Source organism: Rattus rattus, chromosome 12 (genome assembly GCF_011064425.1).
Source record: "Rattus rattus isolate New Zealand chromosome 12, Rrattus_CSIRO_v1, whole genome shotgun sequence".
NCBI lineage: Eukaryota > Metazoa > Chordata > Mammalia > Rodentia > Muridae > Rattus > Rattus rattus.
The window spans coordinates 56,763,808-56,781,809 of NC_046165.1; the positions used below are offsets into that span (position 1 = coordinate 56,763,808).

At 42.7% G+C, this 18,002-nt stretch overlaps 1 protein-coding gene across 1 annotated transcript in view; it reads left to right on the forward strand.

The window, feature by feature from the left end:
* The first annotated feature begins 656 nt into the window (after nt 1–656).
* Nucleotides 657–18,002, forward strand: part of Cdca2 (cell division cycle associated 2) — a 45,624-nt gene continuing 28,278 nt past the window's right edge. Inside the window, exons 1-7 of the mRNA XM_032918087.1 lie at nt 657–833; nt 1,044–1,107; nt 1,196–1,369; nt 2,906–3,060; nt 9,232–9,382; nt 10,959–11,125; nt 12,564–12,639. Coding sequence (XP_032773978.1) covers nt 1,044–1,107; nt 1,196–1,369; nt 2,906–3,060; nt 9,232–9,382; nt 10,959–11,125; nt 12,564–12,639 — 787 coding nt within the window. The 5' untranslated portion in view covers nt 657–833. The remainder of the gene's footprint in view (nt 834–1,043; nt 1,108–1,195; nt 1,370–2,905; nt 3,061–9,231; nt 9,383–10,958; nt 11,126–12,563; nt 12,640–18,002) is intronic.

Sequence of the window (18,002 nt, forward strand, 5' to 3'; positions counted from 1 at the left end):
GACGGCACTGACCAGCATTAAGCCAATCAGAGTTCGGTTGGAGGGTGGGCTCAGAGTAACACTAGACGGCGGTGAAAGGAAAGAGAGGCTGAAAGCTGGTTGACGGAAAGGAGTATCTGCGAATCAGAACAGAAGCTACTGGCAAAGGGCCGCTCTAAGCGTTACTGAGCAGGCGCACGTCGGAGTGTAGGAGTGCTTATTTGCATAAAGAGAAGGAAGAGGCGGGACGCCAAAGTCCCATATACCAGTCAACTCCTCGCTGGGCTTTAGCTCCTCCTACTACACCCACCCACCGAGGTAACGGTTGGTGTCTGGATTGGCTAATAGAGTAAACTAGCCATCCCGGCGGTTCTGTCACGATTGGTCTGGTGATTCATTTTCGAAGTTTCCAGCAGCCAATCCAAGGTTAGAGGCGGGATTTGTTCGCAACTGAAGTATTGCTCCGCGGAACTCACCGGTAGTCCCCAGTACACCTTTTTGCCGCAGCTTCGTCTCTCCAGGGTCATTTCATGGCTGTCTGTGATTCTTCCGGAACACACAGAGTCTCCCTGCTCAGTCCGAGAGCACGAGAGTAAGGTCTGGAGGGAGCGGGATGCACACACACGTGGGCCGCCGTTCCGCAAGATCCCTCCGCGGGGGCGTGGCCACGGTTTGAATTTGCTGGCGGGCAAGCGGAGCTTGATCGCCTCCTCCGGACGTGGTGTGTCCAGGTGTGCAGCGACCCGCAGGAAGCCCTCCCGGTTCTTCCCGGGCCTCTGGTGCTCTCTGAAACGGAGCCTCCGCGACGCTTGTCGTAGTCGTCTGAGGGAACGCGCGGGGCCCGGGCGGGAGAGGTAGGCTTGCTATACGTCCGGGGTTCAGGGATGCAAAGCCGGGACAAATCATTTCGGTCCGCTTTGTTTAGTCAATACTACCTCCCGCCGTTTCTTTAATCAGAACGCTCCAGCTTGTGGTATTAATTGCGTTAGAGTTCCGTCGCATTCTTTTTGGCTTGTAGTGAGATTATTTTTTACATTTTATTCTTTAACTTCCTTATCTTCCAGATGGATACGACTTCACACAACAAGCCTCTCTCTGAATCCAAGGAGTGTGTCCGTAATAATTCTGGTATGTGGTGACCTGTTGCCCTCGTTAAGTGGAAGGTTTGAGTGTTTTAATGTATTGTTTAACCCTCCAACGTGTTTTCCGTTTTCAGAAAATGACTTTTTTATCTTGGGTACCGGGCCGCTTGTGACCCCTCAGAGGCATGCAGCAGACATGACTCCTAATCTTTGCACCCCTGATACCTTTAAGTCACCTTTGGACTTCTCCACAGTAACCGTAGAGCAGTTGGGAATTACACCTGAAAGCTTTGTTAAGACCCCTTCAGGTAAGAGAAGCTCTTGTATAGTTTTTCAAGTTTAACAATAACTCTAGTAGTCCTGAATTATACATGTTATACTGTCTGACTCTCTTTCTGTGTGTATTTATACTGACCATGCAGACTTGCTTGTTTGGGGAGACTTTTCAGCAAATATAGCAGGGATCAAAAAGTCCTAGGGCTTCCAATATGACACAGTTTCTGAATCAGTTGTGCTTTGTGCCCACCAGTGTATTTCAAAATCAGAGTAAGTTGAAAGGCAGTTAAGAAAGTTAAAAGGGACAAGGCTGTGTGCCTCGTTCAAAAATCCCAAACAGAAAACTGACCCAGATATTGGTTTTCTTCAACCTCAGGAATGAAATTCCCAATGTCAAAGGAAATATAGGAAGAGAGTCCTTTGGGTTCTAGAACAGTGATTATAAAGAAGGATAATGAGACACTGGGGGAGCCAATCACACCGTGATACTGTGTAAGGCATGAACTAGGCAAAGCCAAAGTGACACTCATTCTGCATTGCTCCGAATTATCACATTAAAGACTAGATCCATTTTTGTGTACATAGCTGTGTGAGCAAAATTCAGGATGGCATGCTGAAGGTGAAGTAGCTTATCCCAGAGTAAAAAGAATTTTGAAAAAATATGAGCAGTGTGTCTCACCAGTCCTAACTTATATGGAAGCTCTGTTCCAAGGGCTGCAGCAAGTTTTTAGAACTAAAACTATGAATAAATCATAAAATAAAGATAATTTTTGCTACGCATACATACCAATGATCATGCTTAATTTATAAATTGGCCACTAAGAGATGTGGCCTACTTGTCTGTGGACAGGCTCTTAGAAACACACCCTATCCAAGATGTCCTCAAGCTAGTTGAGTTTAGAATCAAGCTTGACCATTACAAACTATTCTCTCTACTCAAATACCCTATGGGCCCTTACAGGAAGCACTTCTTAGCTTAGCTGAATTGCTAGCATCACTGCTCTTGAGGCCAGGATGGGCCAAAATAAAATAACGTTTGCAAGAACACAGTTACTGTACCAAACAGTGACTCTCTCACAGCCAGATAGCCAGAGAGTGACCTTAGGGTATATAGCATGCCCATTCAGGAGATTCATGTCAGGGTTAGATGTTGGTAGATAGTGGATTGTGTGCTGCTTGCAATGGTACGCTTTAAACTGTTCCCGTGTGATACTTTCAAGTCCGGATGGCTACAGTAAGTGAAACCACAACATACTGTAGTTTAGGTGCATGGTTGTTGCTATAAACAAGAGGAGAGTCTTAGCATCGAGCTGTTACTCCTGTCCTCTCTATGTATTGGAGCTATGGGGCACAAATGAAAACTAAAGGAGTATTTGTGGTCTTCTGTGTGCCAAGTGCTGATCTAATCAGTGGTCAAGTGACAGTTCGTGCAGCGCTGCCAGTAGCTCTTCACTAAATTTTCTGTTACATGTGTGGACTCTGTTTTGTCTCTTATGGTGACCCATCACCAGCACAGGACCCAGCCATTGCCATGTTCCCTTCTGATTTATGAGAGTGTTTTGTTGCAGGAAAGTCATCATCTTCCCTTCAGAAGAACAGACGCCGTTCTACGGTTGGTGTGCGGGGCTCTCCAGAAACAAACTGTTTGATCCGCTTCATAGCTCAGCAGCGAAGCCTGAAGAAGGCTGCAAGGTCTCCAATGGCCCGCGATCCCTACTTAGAGGTATGTTTCCTCCCGCACGCTCCTGAGTTTTGTGAGGGAAATGGTTTTACTCGTCAAGGGTTCTACTTTCTAGCACTTTTCTACTCAGACCTTGGGTGAGACTGCCTTCCCTGTCTTGCAGGGACTGTGCAGGTAACACACTTGCTGGGTGTGTAACTTTAGTGAGATTAGTGGTCTTTACAGAAATGGCTTTCAGGAGAGGATTTCTGTTTTGTAAAATTTTCATAGAATGAGGAAAGCTCCCGTCCCTTGGATGTTTTCTTCTTGTGGCTTTTCTCTATTTCTAGTGTTTTCATAACTATTGGTTGGACAGAGGAGAAAGAGAAACAATGGCTTATCTTCTGGTGTGCTTAGCTCCTGGTTTTTCAGATGTTATTAAACTAGTGCATGCCCTAGCAGGTGAAATAGTTAAAGACTTAGAAAAGATACAGGTCCCGCCTATCACCCTGCAAAGGAAACCATTCTTACTCTAGAGCCATTCACTTGTGTTGTTTCCACTTCCTTCTTGTGCTGTGCAATGTGGTCTGTGCACAAGACAATTTCCTGTTCATTAATAAAACAACCTTGGGGTTTCCCTGAGTCCCGTTTTGAAGTTCCATGAAGTCAAACTGTTCTTCTAATTTTACTAAATTCTGGTCACTCAGAGAAAATAGTTTTAATTTTTTAAATGTCTTTGAAGAATTAAAAATGATGAACTTCACTGCTATATCCCACTCCTCAATTATTGTATATAATGAAGTAAAAAGTCTGCATCAAACATTTCAGAAGTTTCTAGAAATGTGTGTGATCGAGTTGTGTGTGCTGACCTGGCTGCTTTTTTACAGAACATCATTTTTACTTGATAGAACAACTGATAGAAAAATTGTGGTTTGTCAGGCTTGTAATGAATGACATAGACACTGAACCTACCACTGAAACTGAACAATGTCTTACCAGTAAGGAGGATTGCATTTTTTAAGAGGAAATTAAGATTTTAGAAAACATGTACCTAGACGAGTATTTTTGGGGGAGGTTTCTATTCCTACTTTTGCTCCCAGATATCTGCAGGGTGCCTCTACGCCCACTTTAGCCCATATAGCTCCTAAATAAAAGGAACAGACCTGGTGTTTTTATTAACAAGCTGTAAGCCTACACCGGGCAGGGTCTGAGGGTCTAACCTATATACATCCTAGCACTAGGCCCTGTGTTACTTGCAGTTTGAATCTAGCCTACCTTGCTCTCTTCTCGTGTGTCCTCATGTCAGTCCTCCTGGTGACTTTACATGGTCTCTCTACAATTTTTCCCCTTGTGGTTCTTCCTCTCTTCCTGGACCCTCACCTGCCTCAAGGCCAACTCTTTCTACCGGCAATTTTCCCTTCAGCCCCTGCATGGGATAGGAGCTCCAGCCTTTCTCCTCTGCCCAGTCATTGCCTGTTCAGCCTTTGATTAAGCAATCAGAGATCATTGGGGAGCATGCTTTACACCACATTAATAGAGGAGATTCTTCAATATTCATGACACTACCTGTATCCTTACTATTGTATGCTAACTTACTGAGATCTTAACTAACTAGATCTCATGGCACAGAAGTCAGCATCTGAATACACAGCATGAGACCCTGCTCCAGCATGTACCAACTGTGCACTTGACAACTTCTTGAGTGATCAGTGGGTAGACTATAAAATACTTTGATATTGCCTAAAATGAACCACTTTTGGGGAAATGTGAATTAACACCGAAATTGAGTATTTCCCAGATGATCAGTGCCTATGGTTACAAAACCTTTTAGGTAAAAATATCCCACATTGCAAGGTAGGCAGATAGATTCATTTTCGTGTATGTGGGTCTGAGTGTTATATGTGTAGACATCAGGTCTGTTCCTCTACTCCCCTTTGTTTCTGAGACAGTCTCTTTACTGAACCTGAGGCTTACCATCTTGGCTACATAGGTCTCGGAATATGCCTGTCTCTGTGTAACACCCTCCAGCATTGGGGTTATAGATGTGTGCTTTCATCCATAGCTTTTGCTATGGGGGGTAGGGTATCTGAACTCAGGGCCTTGTGCTTGTGTTGCAAGCTCTTTGCTCACTAAACCAGCTCCCTAGGCCCTGAATTTCTCTACTTAAAGATGGTATTTGAAAAAAAATAATTGAGTACCACATGTGTGCAGTGCCAAAAAAGGTCAGAAAAGGGAATTGAATCACCGGCAACTGGAATTACAGGGTATTGTGGTAAAATAAAAAAGCAACGGAACTGGTTCCCATACATACCCTGGTGGGCGCTCTCTCGATAGTTCTGGCTCCAGAGGGCCATTTGAACCAGTGCTACTTTATCTCAGATTAGTATCTCTCTTGGTGACTTTCTGCTCACCTGGAACGCTCAGTAAAATCAACTCAACAAATGGTAACCCAACAATCAGATTTACATGTTAAATTCTCATTCCACAATACATCCACACAATAAACTTAAAACCAATTGATTACGATATAAGCTGTCCATTAGATAAGATATAATTTGCCCATCTAGATACACAAAATCCTGTACACATTCATCCATTAAGAACACTTAAGCCACTTAAGTCATAACAAACTGTAAATGTGCAGAGAAGAATCTTAACATCCGCCGCCATGTTCTCTCAGCTGCCTCTCCCTTGCTCTGGCCTCCTCTGCCTCTCTAAAACTTTCCTTCTGCCCATCCTTCTCATCCAAAGACAGGCCTCATTCTATCCTTCACCAGCGTAATGACATCAACCTACACTTAAGCTCTGCCGTTAAGTGCTAGGAACTTTTACAAGGGCAGCCAGGGCTGCACCATCTTCTCTAGGGCCCCTGAGCATCTTAATAACAAAGATTCTGTTACCATTTGCTTCTGTACTGGCTGTTCACGTCCCACAATGGAAGGTACAGAAATGGCCCACTTTCTGCTCATGTTTCCCTTTCTCTCAGCTCCAGTACCTTGGTTATATCAGCCCTTACATGACTTTATTGTGGTCCTTGTGCTATTCTGAGCTGAATTTTCTTTTGCAGTTAGCTTACCCTCTTTTCCTTGGGGTACTAGATTACTATGTTCTCCATCTCTGTATTAGTTTCTTTTTATTGCTATGGTAAAATATGATCAAGGCAGCTTGAGGAAAAAGAGGTTTATTTTAGCTTATGATTCCAGAGGACGAGGCATAGTGGCTAATAGGTCATCTCTTTATTCACATGTAGAGGACAGAGAAGGCAAACTTGAAGCTAGGAAAGCCATAAGCTCTCAAAGCTGCTTCTTCATCTCCTGCACTTCAGTGAGGTTGCACCTCCTAAAAGTTCCATAACTTCTCCAAATATTGCCATCAGTGGGGACCAAGTTCAAATCCCCAAGACTATGGGGAACATTTCTCATTTAAACCACCACATTCCTTTTCAGTGCCCCATCTCTTCTGCCTGTCTGCTTTGACTCCTCCCTGGCCATCCTTTCCTTTTGGGAGGACACCCAAGACAGAGTCTGAACATAGCTTAGGCTTGTTTGGAACCCAGCCCTCCTGCCTCAAACTCACAGTTACTGTGATGACAGGCATATGCCACCACGCCTGGTTCCCTGCCATTCTCTTGCTGCCGGCCACTCTATCCTTGCTTGGACTTGCAGTGGCTTTGGCTGTGTTCGATTGCATTGAGACACCTTCTCATTTGGGTCATAGGATTGCACATTTGTCTAGTTTTCCTCTTGAGTCACTGGTTATTTCTGTTTCTTTTGTGGATTCCTCCCAGTTTTCCCCTCAGAAATGCTGGTGTGCCTAGATCTCTCTACCACTCTTTGCTTTGAGTACCATCTATGTGCTGATTCTAAAATGTCTACAGCCCAGAGGTCTTTAGAGCTTCAGACCTAGATAGCAGCAGCCTGTGTTGTCACCCTGAGTACTGAGTGAAGTGTTGTGAGTTATCTCTCTTTTTGCTATCACAAAACACATGGGAGAAACTGCTTAAGAATCGAGTTTTTCCTGGTTCCCAGGTTTACAGTATAATCCATCCTGGTCATAATGGCACGGTGGAGATCTCTTGAGGTCACACTGTATCCACAGTCAGGGAACAAGAGCGTGTGAATGCTAGTGGTCCACTCCCTTTCTCTTGGTATAGTCTGGGCTCCTGCCCATGGCATGGTACAGCCCATGTGCAAGCTAAGCCTTCCCTCTACTGTTGAAATTCCCTTCTAGACATGCTCAGAAGGTTGTCTCCTCCATAGTTCCGATCCTAACAAGTTGGCAATCAGGATCAGCCATGATAATAACTGAAGCTAAACAATAGGTTCATATTTCTCCGTCCCTTATCCAGCCCACTCAGGCCAATACCTCCTTTCCTTCCTCCCCAGTCCACTCACTATTACAAATAACAAAGATGTTTTAGGGTGAGTCGCAGCATTGCCTCTGCTGCTTTAATTTCCCCACATTTCCAGTGGAAACCCATCTATTTTTTTGAAGCCTGTATCTTTGTTCCCCTTGTCTGAGCCCTGTCTGCCTGTGGCCTCCTCCTCCTCTTCAGCCAGTCTGTGGGCATGTGTGGGCTTGCTCTCATCTGCTTGCTCCTGGTCTTGTTATATGCCTTGTTCCCCGAGTGTCAGACCACTTCTCACTGTGGTTTCAATCCAAATGCCACTCGAATCTTTCTTTCCTAAACTGCCAGTGCAACATATTACATGTCTCAGCCACAGTGGTGGTTTCTCCACACCACCTTAATGTGTCTTTAAACCTCGCTCTGGAGTATCTCTCCGCTCTGCCACTCCCCCCAGTGAGCACCTGGAGCCATGTCTGTTCAGAGAATAGAACGGAATTCTTGGGACAAAAGCCTCAGAGCAGTTTTCATTTGTTTTTCCTCCGTTGGAAACACCTTTAATTAGGGAAACTTAGTTTAAACATTTCCAAGTGCTCTGAGTTCCTGGGATAAAAACCCAGCCCTGACACATTCAAATGAGTTCACAAAATGCACATTGAAAATAACTGGTGTGGCTCTCAGGTAATCTTTTGTGTGCAGATAAGTTGCCTCCCCAGCCTGTTGGGAATGTGTGCTGTTTATGTCATAAAGGTTTGCATCATCAAGTGCCTTTCAGTTACATATGTCCCACTATTATGAAGTAGACAGTTTGTTTTTTGAATGTTCCTAGCTGGGAATAGAATCAGATCAGAAGAACAGATCATCAAACATGATTTCAGGATTTTAACAGCTTTTTCTCCATATAATATCCTAAAGGGAGGTAGTTTTTTGTTTGTTTGTTTATTTGTTTGTTTTGTTTTTCTTCTTCCCTATTGGTTAAAATGTTAAACTTTTATGTTCCTTATTATGTTAGTATCTCAAGAGAAGAAAAGGCCTGTATAAAGTGCTTGATCAATAGTTTGTGTTTTATATGAACAGAACTTTACAATGTTATGTCATTTATCTTTATCTGGTAGTATAAATTCATTTTGTTTATCTTTGTATGCAACCTCATGGGCAAGAATTCAGCCATAAGGAAGCAGGTATCCTCCAGATTTTACAAAATTAGGAAGTTAGCCAGGAAGAGGCAGGAAGGATGGGGAAATGATGTGTTGTAACTAGTAGGAGACATCCTTGTCTTGTTCTGGCTTTGCAGGGTAGAGGTCATCTAGGCATAGAGGAAAGTACATTGGAGACAGTGTACTGATAAGCCTGATAACTTCCGTTGTATACTTTCAGATAGGAAGGGTCCCTCTGCTTTTCCTTGCTCTCCAGCTCTGAGGTTGGTTGGCTCCTTCACAGGTTCATTCCTAACTTCTTTCTCATTCCCTTTGATAGCGTTTTATTGACATTGTCTCAGGTGATGGCTGCCAAGATTCTTTGTAAGCCGCTTTGAACCCTTTTCAGAGTGACTTACACTCCTCACCCCCAACATAACTGCATACATTTGTTCTGGGCCCCTGTAACAACACTTCCTAACCATTTGAAGTTTCTGTTAGCCTGGCTTAGTGGCTGCTGTCATGTCGGGTACATATCTGTGGATAGTCATTAGCTAGTCTTTGCTCAGGGTTTAAAAAACAGGAACAGAGGAGCACTAAGATAGTGACTGTACACCTGATATTCAGACAGAATATATGTATCTGAGGAAAGGAGGTGCTCTCACGCTAACTTGTCTTCATAAGCCTCTCGTGTGCTTTGTTTTAGAGTCAGGGAAACTGACTTAGAATGCTTCTATGTTCATTCATTCACAGGGTAGCCCAAGACTGTATCGAAATGCCAGTGTTTTAAGAGAGCGAATGTCTGCTTTTCGGTCAGCTTTTCACTCCATACAGGAAACTGAGAAGATGGCTGGTGGTCTCTCAGCATCAGAGGCAGTTGGAGAGTCTAAGATAACAGATTTGAGTAAGTAAAAGGGGTTCACCAAGGTTGACTTTGTATTTATCAAGATGAGCTTTATGACGAAGAGATTCATTTCCACAAGGTGAAAGCAATGGTTTCAGAGCATAGTTGTTTCTGTAAATGGAGACTTATACCTAGAATTTGTAGTATTTCACACAGAAATCTGAACTTCTGGTTTGTTTATTTGTAGTTTATCTGCTTTATTTTGGTGGTACTAAGGGTAAAGCCTCAGATGTCCTAGGTGCTTTACAACTGAGCGGTTTCGGTTGAAAAACCCTTACCTCTATTTCCATAGTTAATAATTGTTTTGAATTTTAAAAGGCCAGGACCAATTAGCTTATGCCAGGCATCAAAAAGGGCTTGTGGCAAATTTAGGTTTATGTCGACTTTTATAGAATTATTGTTAAACTTTGAAAAAACATAATATGAATAGCAAATACCCCGCCCTTATGTTACCCACAGATGTATCCAGTTTGATTAATGTGTTGACAGTCCGTGTATTCTTCTCCGTGTCCATATAATTCATTTGGTTTGGTTTGGTTTCAGTCATTTGCCTTTTTCAGTGACAAAGTCCTTTAAACACCAGTAGTTGACAGAACATTGGCTCTCTTTCAGTTCTGGTACTTTACACTCTAATTACTTAACAGAGTCCAGTTTATCTGTTGTACAATACAGTACCTGTTCAGGAGTCCTAATTCGTAGTTTATAAGTTACCTATTACTTGAACTGTCCAGATTAAAATTTTTTTATTTTATTATTGTAATTATGATGTCATTAAAATCCTTTTATATAAAGATGTAATTGAGCACTTTGCAATTGTGTGTTCTCTTTTGTGTATATATGTGTGTTTTGGTTTTTGCACAAAAATCAAGTACAAATAAGAACCTGTATCTTTCAGGTTCACCAGCATGTGGTTTGCAGGCAAATGCTCCAAGGGGATAGGATCTTAGGGTTCTCTAGAGGAACAGAGTGGAGGGAGTAGAGATCTACTAAGCAGGGATTGTTGGGCTGGCTTGCATGCTGTGGGATGGGTAATATATCAGGTGCTGGCTGAACCCTGAAGTGGATGAGAACCTGGTGCTGCTCAGTCCGTAAGGCTGCAGGCCTTGTAAGTACCAGTGTGGAGCTGAGGTTCTAGAGGATTCTAAGAGGAGAAACACTGTTCTTCAGTCCCAAGCTGGGAAGCTGAGGAAGCTGGTTCTCATGGCACTTGCAAAGGTTATATCAACCAGCTAGCTGCACCAAGCAGTGGGAGTGAAATGGGTGGGTGAGCGCAGCACTGCTCTCCTCAACCCTCTCTGGATCTCACTGTGTACCCCTGGCTGGTCTCCTCTTTGCTTTATAGCTCAGACTGGCCTTGAGCTTGCTGGTTTCCTCTCAGCCTCCCTTGTGCTAACACTACATGGATACCACACCTACCTTTCGGTTTCCCTTTTTGACTGAAATCAGGTAGCTTTTTGTTTTCATTGATGATGTACATACAAACATTAAATTGGCATTATGTTATAATGGATGATATTTTTAAATGTAAAAAAACATTTATCCCCACGTCATTTTGTTTATTTTTTTGTGCATATAGCCAAAAAAGGAGGTCTTGTTGAATATCAGCAGTCTGGGTTCCCTATAAACTGCTCTTCAAAGCGGAGGAGACTATCCTCCAAGGACATCCTGGATGATTATCTCAGTGGCACCAAAATGTTTGCTGATGGAGCATGTGCTGGGGCCACCTCCACGGATCTTGCTGAGGTAATTGTGTTTTCCACAGAGAAGTGGAGCTGTGGCTTTCTGCACAGGCAGTTTGAAGACTGTCAGGACCAGTGATATCAGTTCCTAGTTTCACCATATTGTTGCTATAGTTGAGTTAGTGTGTGTGTGTGTGTGTGTGTGTGTCCGCGTGCGTATGCATGTGTGCGTACGTGTATGTCTGTGCGTTTGTGTTGTGTCTTATATTTTTGTGAGACTTTTGTTGTCTATTGGTTTAGAAGCTGGGAAGATTGCTTGCTTTTGATTACTTTTATGGGAAGGTAAGCTCAAGGGTCTTCTGCATGAGGTCTTCTGCATGAGGAGCTCTCCAGTTGTGCCCTGAAATAGCTTTATGTCTATCCAGGGAGCACAAGTCCCTGAGCAGATTATTTAGATACCAACTGGAGTATCAGTGCCTGAGACTGGGGGTGCCCGCCTCTCCAGGTTCACCCACTGCATTTCCCTTCCTGCCCAGTCTCTCGAGAGACTGCCTAGGAAGCAGCTTTTCTGTAGTTCATCTTTGCTCCTCTACTAGTTTCAAGGAGCATTAGGGATTTCTGTGGATTGTGACAATCTAAAGTCTATCAAGATTGTAGAAAGGCAAAAACCCATGTGAATTTTACTAAAGTTGGACAAAGACTGCTACTGGAGTTGGTGACCTTTGCGCAGCTATTGCTGCAAAACCGGTCACATGACCCTCTCTTCTTGCTTTGTGTCTTCATTCTGTGACCAGAAGTTTTTGTTCAGTCCCAAGGAGACGCTTCATACCATCACAGCTATTTTCATTGAGTATCATGGAAAACATGTGGAGGTCAGAAGAGAGTTGCATTGTTTTGGATTGTGGGGATTGAGCTCAGGTTGGGTTGGCAGTAAGTAGGCACCTTCTCCAAGCCATGTAGTCCACCTAATACTTCGCAATGGCAGTAAAACTAAAGGACAGTCATAGCACAATGATCCCAAAGCACTTCTACAGTCCCCATAACACAAGAACTGGCTTATGGTTCTAGTTCCCTCTGCTTTATTCAAGTTAATATAAAATGGTCTTTTGGCAAAAGCAATAGTAATTGTTTCTCTCTACGACTTCGATTCATTAGACATAAATCACAAAGAAGAAATGAATTAATTTCTGAATTAACATGGATATGCTTTTTGACAATTTCCGATTTAGAGGATAGCATATAACACAGCTCTCTAGACTTCAGTAGGCAACAAAAATGAATTACATAACCTATGAGGTTGAAAATAATTTTGTGGGGTTTTCAGGATGCTGCTGGGATGAGTACTGTTGCTAGTTCCCTGTGTTCTTTGTCCTGCTTATGAGATCAGTTGAACAGCAGATTTTCAGTTATCTGCAATGCTTACCAAAATCTCTAAAAGGCAGTATCAGCAGTACGTCAGTAATGAATGTTGTGCTTTTGATTCCTTTGTCTTTTTTTCCCAGAAGTCATCTGACATCAGTTCAGCCCAGTCTGGATATATGGCTACTCCCCTTCCAGATCTCAGGCAGGCTTCATGGGGTAAGTTTCTATTTTCCTTAGTACAAACGGAGGTTGCCTCATTCAATGACATTTGTAATGAGTGTGTCTGTAAGGTGCAATGAGGGAAAGTGGTTCTTGTGTTATGGGAACTGTAGAAGTGTTCTGGGATCACTGTGCTCTGACTGTCCTTTAGTTTTACTGCTATCACAGAGAATTAGGTAGGCTAGCTGGCTTGGAGAAGGTGCCTACTGCCAATCCAACAACTGACTTCAATCTCTCTGATCCACATGGTAAAATAGAACTGCTGCGCACAAGCCCTCCTGACTTCCACATGGATTCCATGTATACCCCATACACATTCACATAGTAAACCTGCACAGTAGATCGATAAACACTTCTTAATTTTTAAAGTAAAATTAGCGATGCACTTCCAAGCTGGTGGACTAATAGAATGATAATGATAAATAATGTATATTACTATAATAGCAGTATAAGGGTAGGGCCAGCAAGGCTTGGCAGTACATGCATTCCTGTAAACCCTGGACTCGGGAGGCTGAAATAGAATAAAATTTTGAGCTACCTTGGGAAACAGTGAGATCCTGTTTTACTGGGGCTGACTGGGAGAATAAAAGTAGGGTCTACAACTGCTAGTAACTATTTTTGTTAGAAACGCACTATATACAATCTGTGTTTTATTACGTATTTTTGTGTGTGCGTATGTTTTTAGAGTCTTCTGTAGCCTGGGTTGGCATTCAGCTCACTGCATCGCCAGTGATAACCTTGAACTCCTAATGTTCCTTCCTCTACCTCATAATTTTGGGGATTGCAAGTGTGAGAATCACCCTGCTTTAGCCCACTAAGGTTTCAAGTATCTATAAATAGGGCTTGATTTACATCTATTTTGCCGTACGCTTTGTTTTCATTTACTTTGAAGAGTTCTGTGTTGTTCTTGCTCCTCTCCTGTTCTTGATTTTCCCTTCCTGTTTCTGCCCTCTCTCCATTCCCTTCCCTACTCTCTCCACATGCTCATGGCTGGCCTCTACCCTCTCTCTCTCTCTCTCTCTCTCTCTCTCTCTCTCTCTCTCTCTCTGCCACCCTCCTAACTTCCCTCCCCATGCCCTGAATAAACTCTTATTCTATACTGAACAAAGGAAAAGAGTTCTGTGTTAATGAATTAAAATTTACTATCTTTAAGCTGTACTTCGTTCTGTCTTGTTCTCTTGCTCTGGGATTCCAGCACACATTCTTCCCGGTCCTTTGGTCATATGTACAGCTCTACATAAAACACACGTTTATACACCCTGTGTCTTGCTGATACACCCTTCCTGGGACTCACAGTCGTTTTACAGTAGATGGCACACACATTTACGTGGTTGTGACCCATGCATGTTACTATTTTTGCTTTAAACCATCAAATGTTTCATGTAAGTTAAGAGGAAACAGGGTTGCTTGGTTTTTTTCCGTATTTACTGAACTTCTACACCTCTTTCTGTTCCATTCGTTCCTGAGTTTTGTTCGTTCATATTCATTAGTAATGGTGTAAATTTCTCCCTGGAGCTTTCCTTCAGCTTCAAGTGAACTTCTTCCTCTTCTCTTGTAAAGAATATCTTTTCTGGTTTTGAATTTTTGATTCTAAGGTAGATGGGTGGGTTTCTGCCTGTGCAGATAAGGCATAAGGCCAGGTTATGTTTGTCACCTAGATAAAATAAGGTACTGCCACCTTCCTGGAAGTTCTGTTCTGTTCTCATGAGACTTAGTGCCTTTTTACTTCTACAACCCATCTAAAGTGGGAAAATCATAACAAGGGCCAATGTTCCTTTTAAGTACCCTGCTTAATCCTACCCAGAACAGGGACGGAAATGATGCTAGGGGTAATGGGGTTTTGTTAATCTAGTCTAACACCTGTTACTGTTTCAAACTGCCTGGTTATTTGATGAACCTGTCCATGGATCAGACAGGTTAGAAAGTTCTTTGTTAGTCTAGGAGATGGCTCAGCCATTCAGAGTGCCTGCACACCAGAGGCTCCAGTGGCTCCTAGAACCTGTGTGGTGGTGCACAGATGCCTGTAACTTAGCTCCAAGGGAATCTGGCACTTGTGGGCTCTGCAGACTCCTGCACATATGTGCTTATGCACACATATAGACACAACACAAATTTAGGTAATGTCCTTTAAAAGAAGCCTATGTAGTGCACCTGCTCCCTTCCTTGACTTCTCCACTTCCTGCTTCTTGCTTCTCTGGCTGAAAGACCTGTCATGTACGTAGGTCTCTGTGTCTGCCGTGGTGCTGTGGTGCTACTAAGAGTTTGGCATTTTAATGACTTCACTGGTCCTCCATGCAAGTGCTCAGCATTGCTGCTTAGTGGCTTTGCTCCTCCCCCTAGCAATCATGCTTCAACATACCTTCCCCTGCCAATCTTCATTTAGCTCAGTCGTTGTCAACCTGTGAGTTGAGACCTCTTTGGCAAACAAAAAATATTTACATTACAATTCATACAGTATGCAAAATTAGAGTGATGACAATGCAAATAATTTTATGGTCAGGGTCACTACAACATGATGAACTATATTAAAGGGTCTCAACAATAGGAGGGTTGAGAATCATGATTTATGTAAAATGAATTATTTTTAGTATAAGTATAAACAGTGAATTAATTCATCAGCTCTATTTCTTTACCCTTCCTAGTCCCCTAATAACTACACAGAGGAACCAACATTTATTTTAAGCTGCATATCTATATCTAGATAGTTAAATGATCTATAATAACCCCTTTTCTTTTTTTTTTTTCTTTCTTTTTTTTTTTTTTCAGAGCTGGGGACCGAACCTAGGGCCTTGCGCTTGCTAGGCAAGTGCTCTACCACTGAGCTAAATCACCCAACCCCTATAATAACCCCTATGCTAATCTGGCTACCTCCCAGCCATGATCCCATGATATCTACGTATTATCATTGATCTGGGTCTTTGCACTTCAGATGTTTATTTCTTCCGGTGTCTCTTTGTTTCATCTCCTCATCTTCATGGCAGGTGTGAAACATTCTCTCCACCCCTCGACTGGTAGAAACTTCCATCCTAATTTTCTTCTGCCCAACCATTGGGTGATCAGTATTTATTGACAAAGCAGAGAATAAATGATAAAAACTTTATACAAACTTAAGACAAGAAATTCTTGATATAAACATTACAGTGCTGCGCCCAGATTAAGACAAAATGAGGGCAGAAAACTCAGCAATTGAATAACACAAGGATAACCTTTCCACAATACACAAACAAATGCCTACAGATTTAGATGGCTAGAACATGTTTCATTTAGCACAAATGATGTCTTAGTGTGTATGTTATACAGGGTTTTCCCTTAATGACAGATTGCATCTGCCTCACTGCTGAGGCAATGTGAAGCCTGTGTGTTTGGTGGGCAGCTTCTGTGTGAGCTGATTCTCTCCTCATCCCTTTCTCTCACTCCCACCGTGTTTACATATTGAAATGCCTCCATTTTGAATAGTAAAATGACTCCTTATCAAGCTTTGGCTCAGGTTAGTTCTATATTCCAAATAATAGGTATTCTAACAAAATGTCCATTAGCAGCACAAGACTCTTTCCCGACCTTTTTTCCATCCTCTGATGCAGATGTCTGCAGTAGCCAAAACCTCTTATCTTTGTTTGTGATAGCCATGTTATACGGTGTGTGACCAGTGTCACTTCTCTGTCTTCTGTTCACGTCCACAAGAAGTCTATGAGCAAGGAATTTTAGAGTTGAATTTCTTTTTTATTTTATGTTGCTAGGGTTTGATCCTTGCATATTAGGTGTGATGGTTTGTATATGCTTAACCCAGAGAGTGGCACTATTTGGAGATGTGGACTTGTTGGAGTAGGTGTGTCACCGTGGGTAATTTCTATAAGCCAGTCTTCTAGCAGCCTTCAGGTGAAAATATAGAACTCTCAGCTCCACCTGTACCATGCCTGCCTGGATGCTGCCATGCCCTCGTGATGATAATGGACTGAACCTCTGAACCTGTAAGCCAACCCCAATTAAATGTTGTCCTTTATAAGAGTTGCCTTGGTCTTGGTGTCTGTTCACAGCAGTCAAACCCTAACTAAGACAGAAGTTGGTACCAGGGATTGGAGTATTGCTGTGATAGGCCTGGCCATGCTTTTGTTTGGAAGAATGTGAACTTGGGGACTTTGGAGTTAGAAAGCAGTGGAATCCTTTAAGTGGGGCTTAATGGACAATCCTAGTAAGACTATGGAAGACTTTGTTGCTAAGGGTGATTTGAACTGTTCAGACATGGCCTTAGAGGTTTCAGTGGAGAAGAACTTCAGTATGTGGCCTAAATACTATTTTTGTGGTATTTTGGTGAAGAATATGGCTGTTTTGCCCTTGTCTGAAGAGTCTACCTGAAGCTAAGGTGAAGAGATTTATATTGATTGCATTGACAAAAGGAAGTCTCAGAAATGCCCAGTATAGACTTTGTTCTCTGGTTAAGTCTTATGAAGAGTGTTTTGAACAAGCATAGCAAGCTAAGAAAGAAAAAATAGAAAGGAGCATTAGGAAGTGAAATGGAGCTGAATCCTGTGTTCACAGATATTAAATTGAATTAAGGGAGAGTGGTGACCTTGGGGCAAGATCCCATCTAGCTAAGTTTAGGTCCAGGCATTTAGGTACAAACCTTTAATTTTAATCTCAGGAGGCAAAGGCAAGCAGAACTCTGAGTTCAAGGCCAGCCTAGGACAGAGCAGGTATTAGGTGATGAAAACTTAAGTCCAGGCATGGTGGTACACACTTTTAATCCCAGCATTCAGAACACAACCATGTAGATCTTAGAGTTCAAGATCAATCTACAGAACAAGTTCTAGGATAGCCAAGCATAGGCAGTGAAGGAGTTGAAAAACAGAAAACTGGTGATACTGTAATAGAACAAGGGGGCCATGTTTCAGCCTCAGCAAGCAGCAGAACTCGGCAGTTTTGGCCATGTGTCTCTGGCTTTCGAGTCAAAAATAGAAGGGACTACTGGGACAATTGATGCTGGTTAGATGGAGCTAAGAAATTAGTGGTGATTAAGAAAAGACCAGCATCACTGAGGTGAAATCTTCTGGAAAGTGTTTTCTGAGAGCACAAAGAAGCTGTGTTCCAGAGATGACCAAGGTTGTACCTTGTGCTTCAGTTGTCTGTGGTAATGTGTAAGAGTCACCCAGGTGATACTGGTTTTGAAGGTATGAAGGGGTCATGGAGTACAGCTGAGACTTGGCACTGTGAGAAACCTGGGAAGGTCATTGCATTTGGTGCAGCCTCAATTGCCGTCGATGGCCTACGATTAAAGGGGTCTACGATTAAAGGGGTCCTGCAAAGAAGTTGAGGTTTGGCACCATGAAGAGAGACTATGAGAAGCTATTGTTGAAACCTAGTTG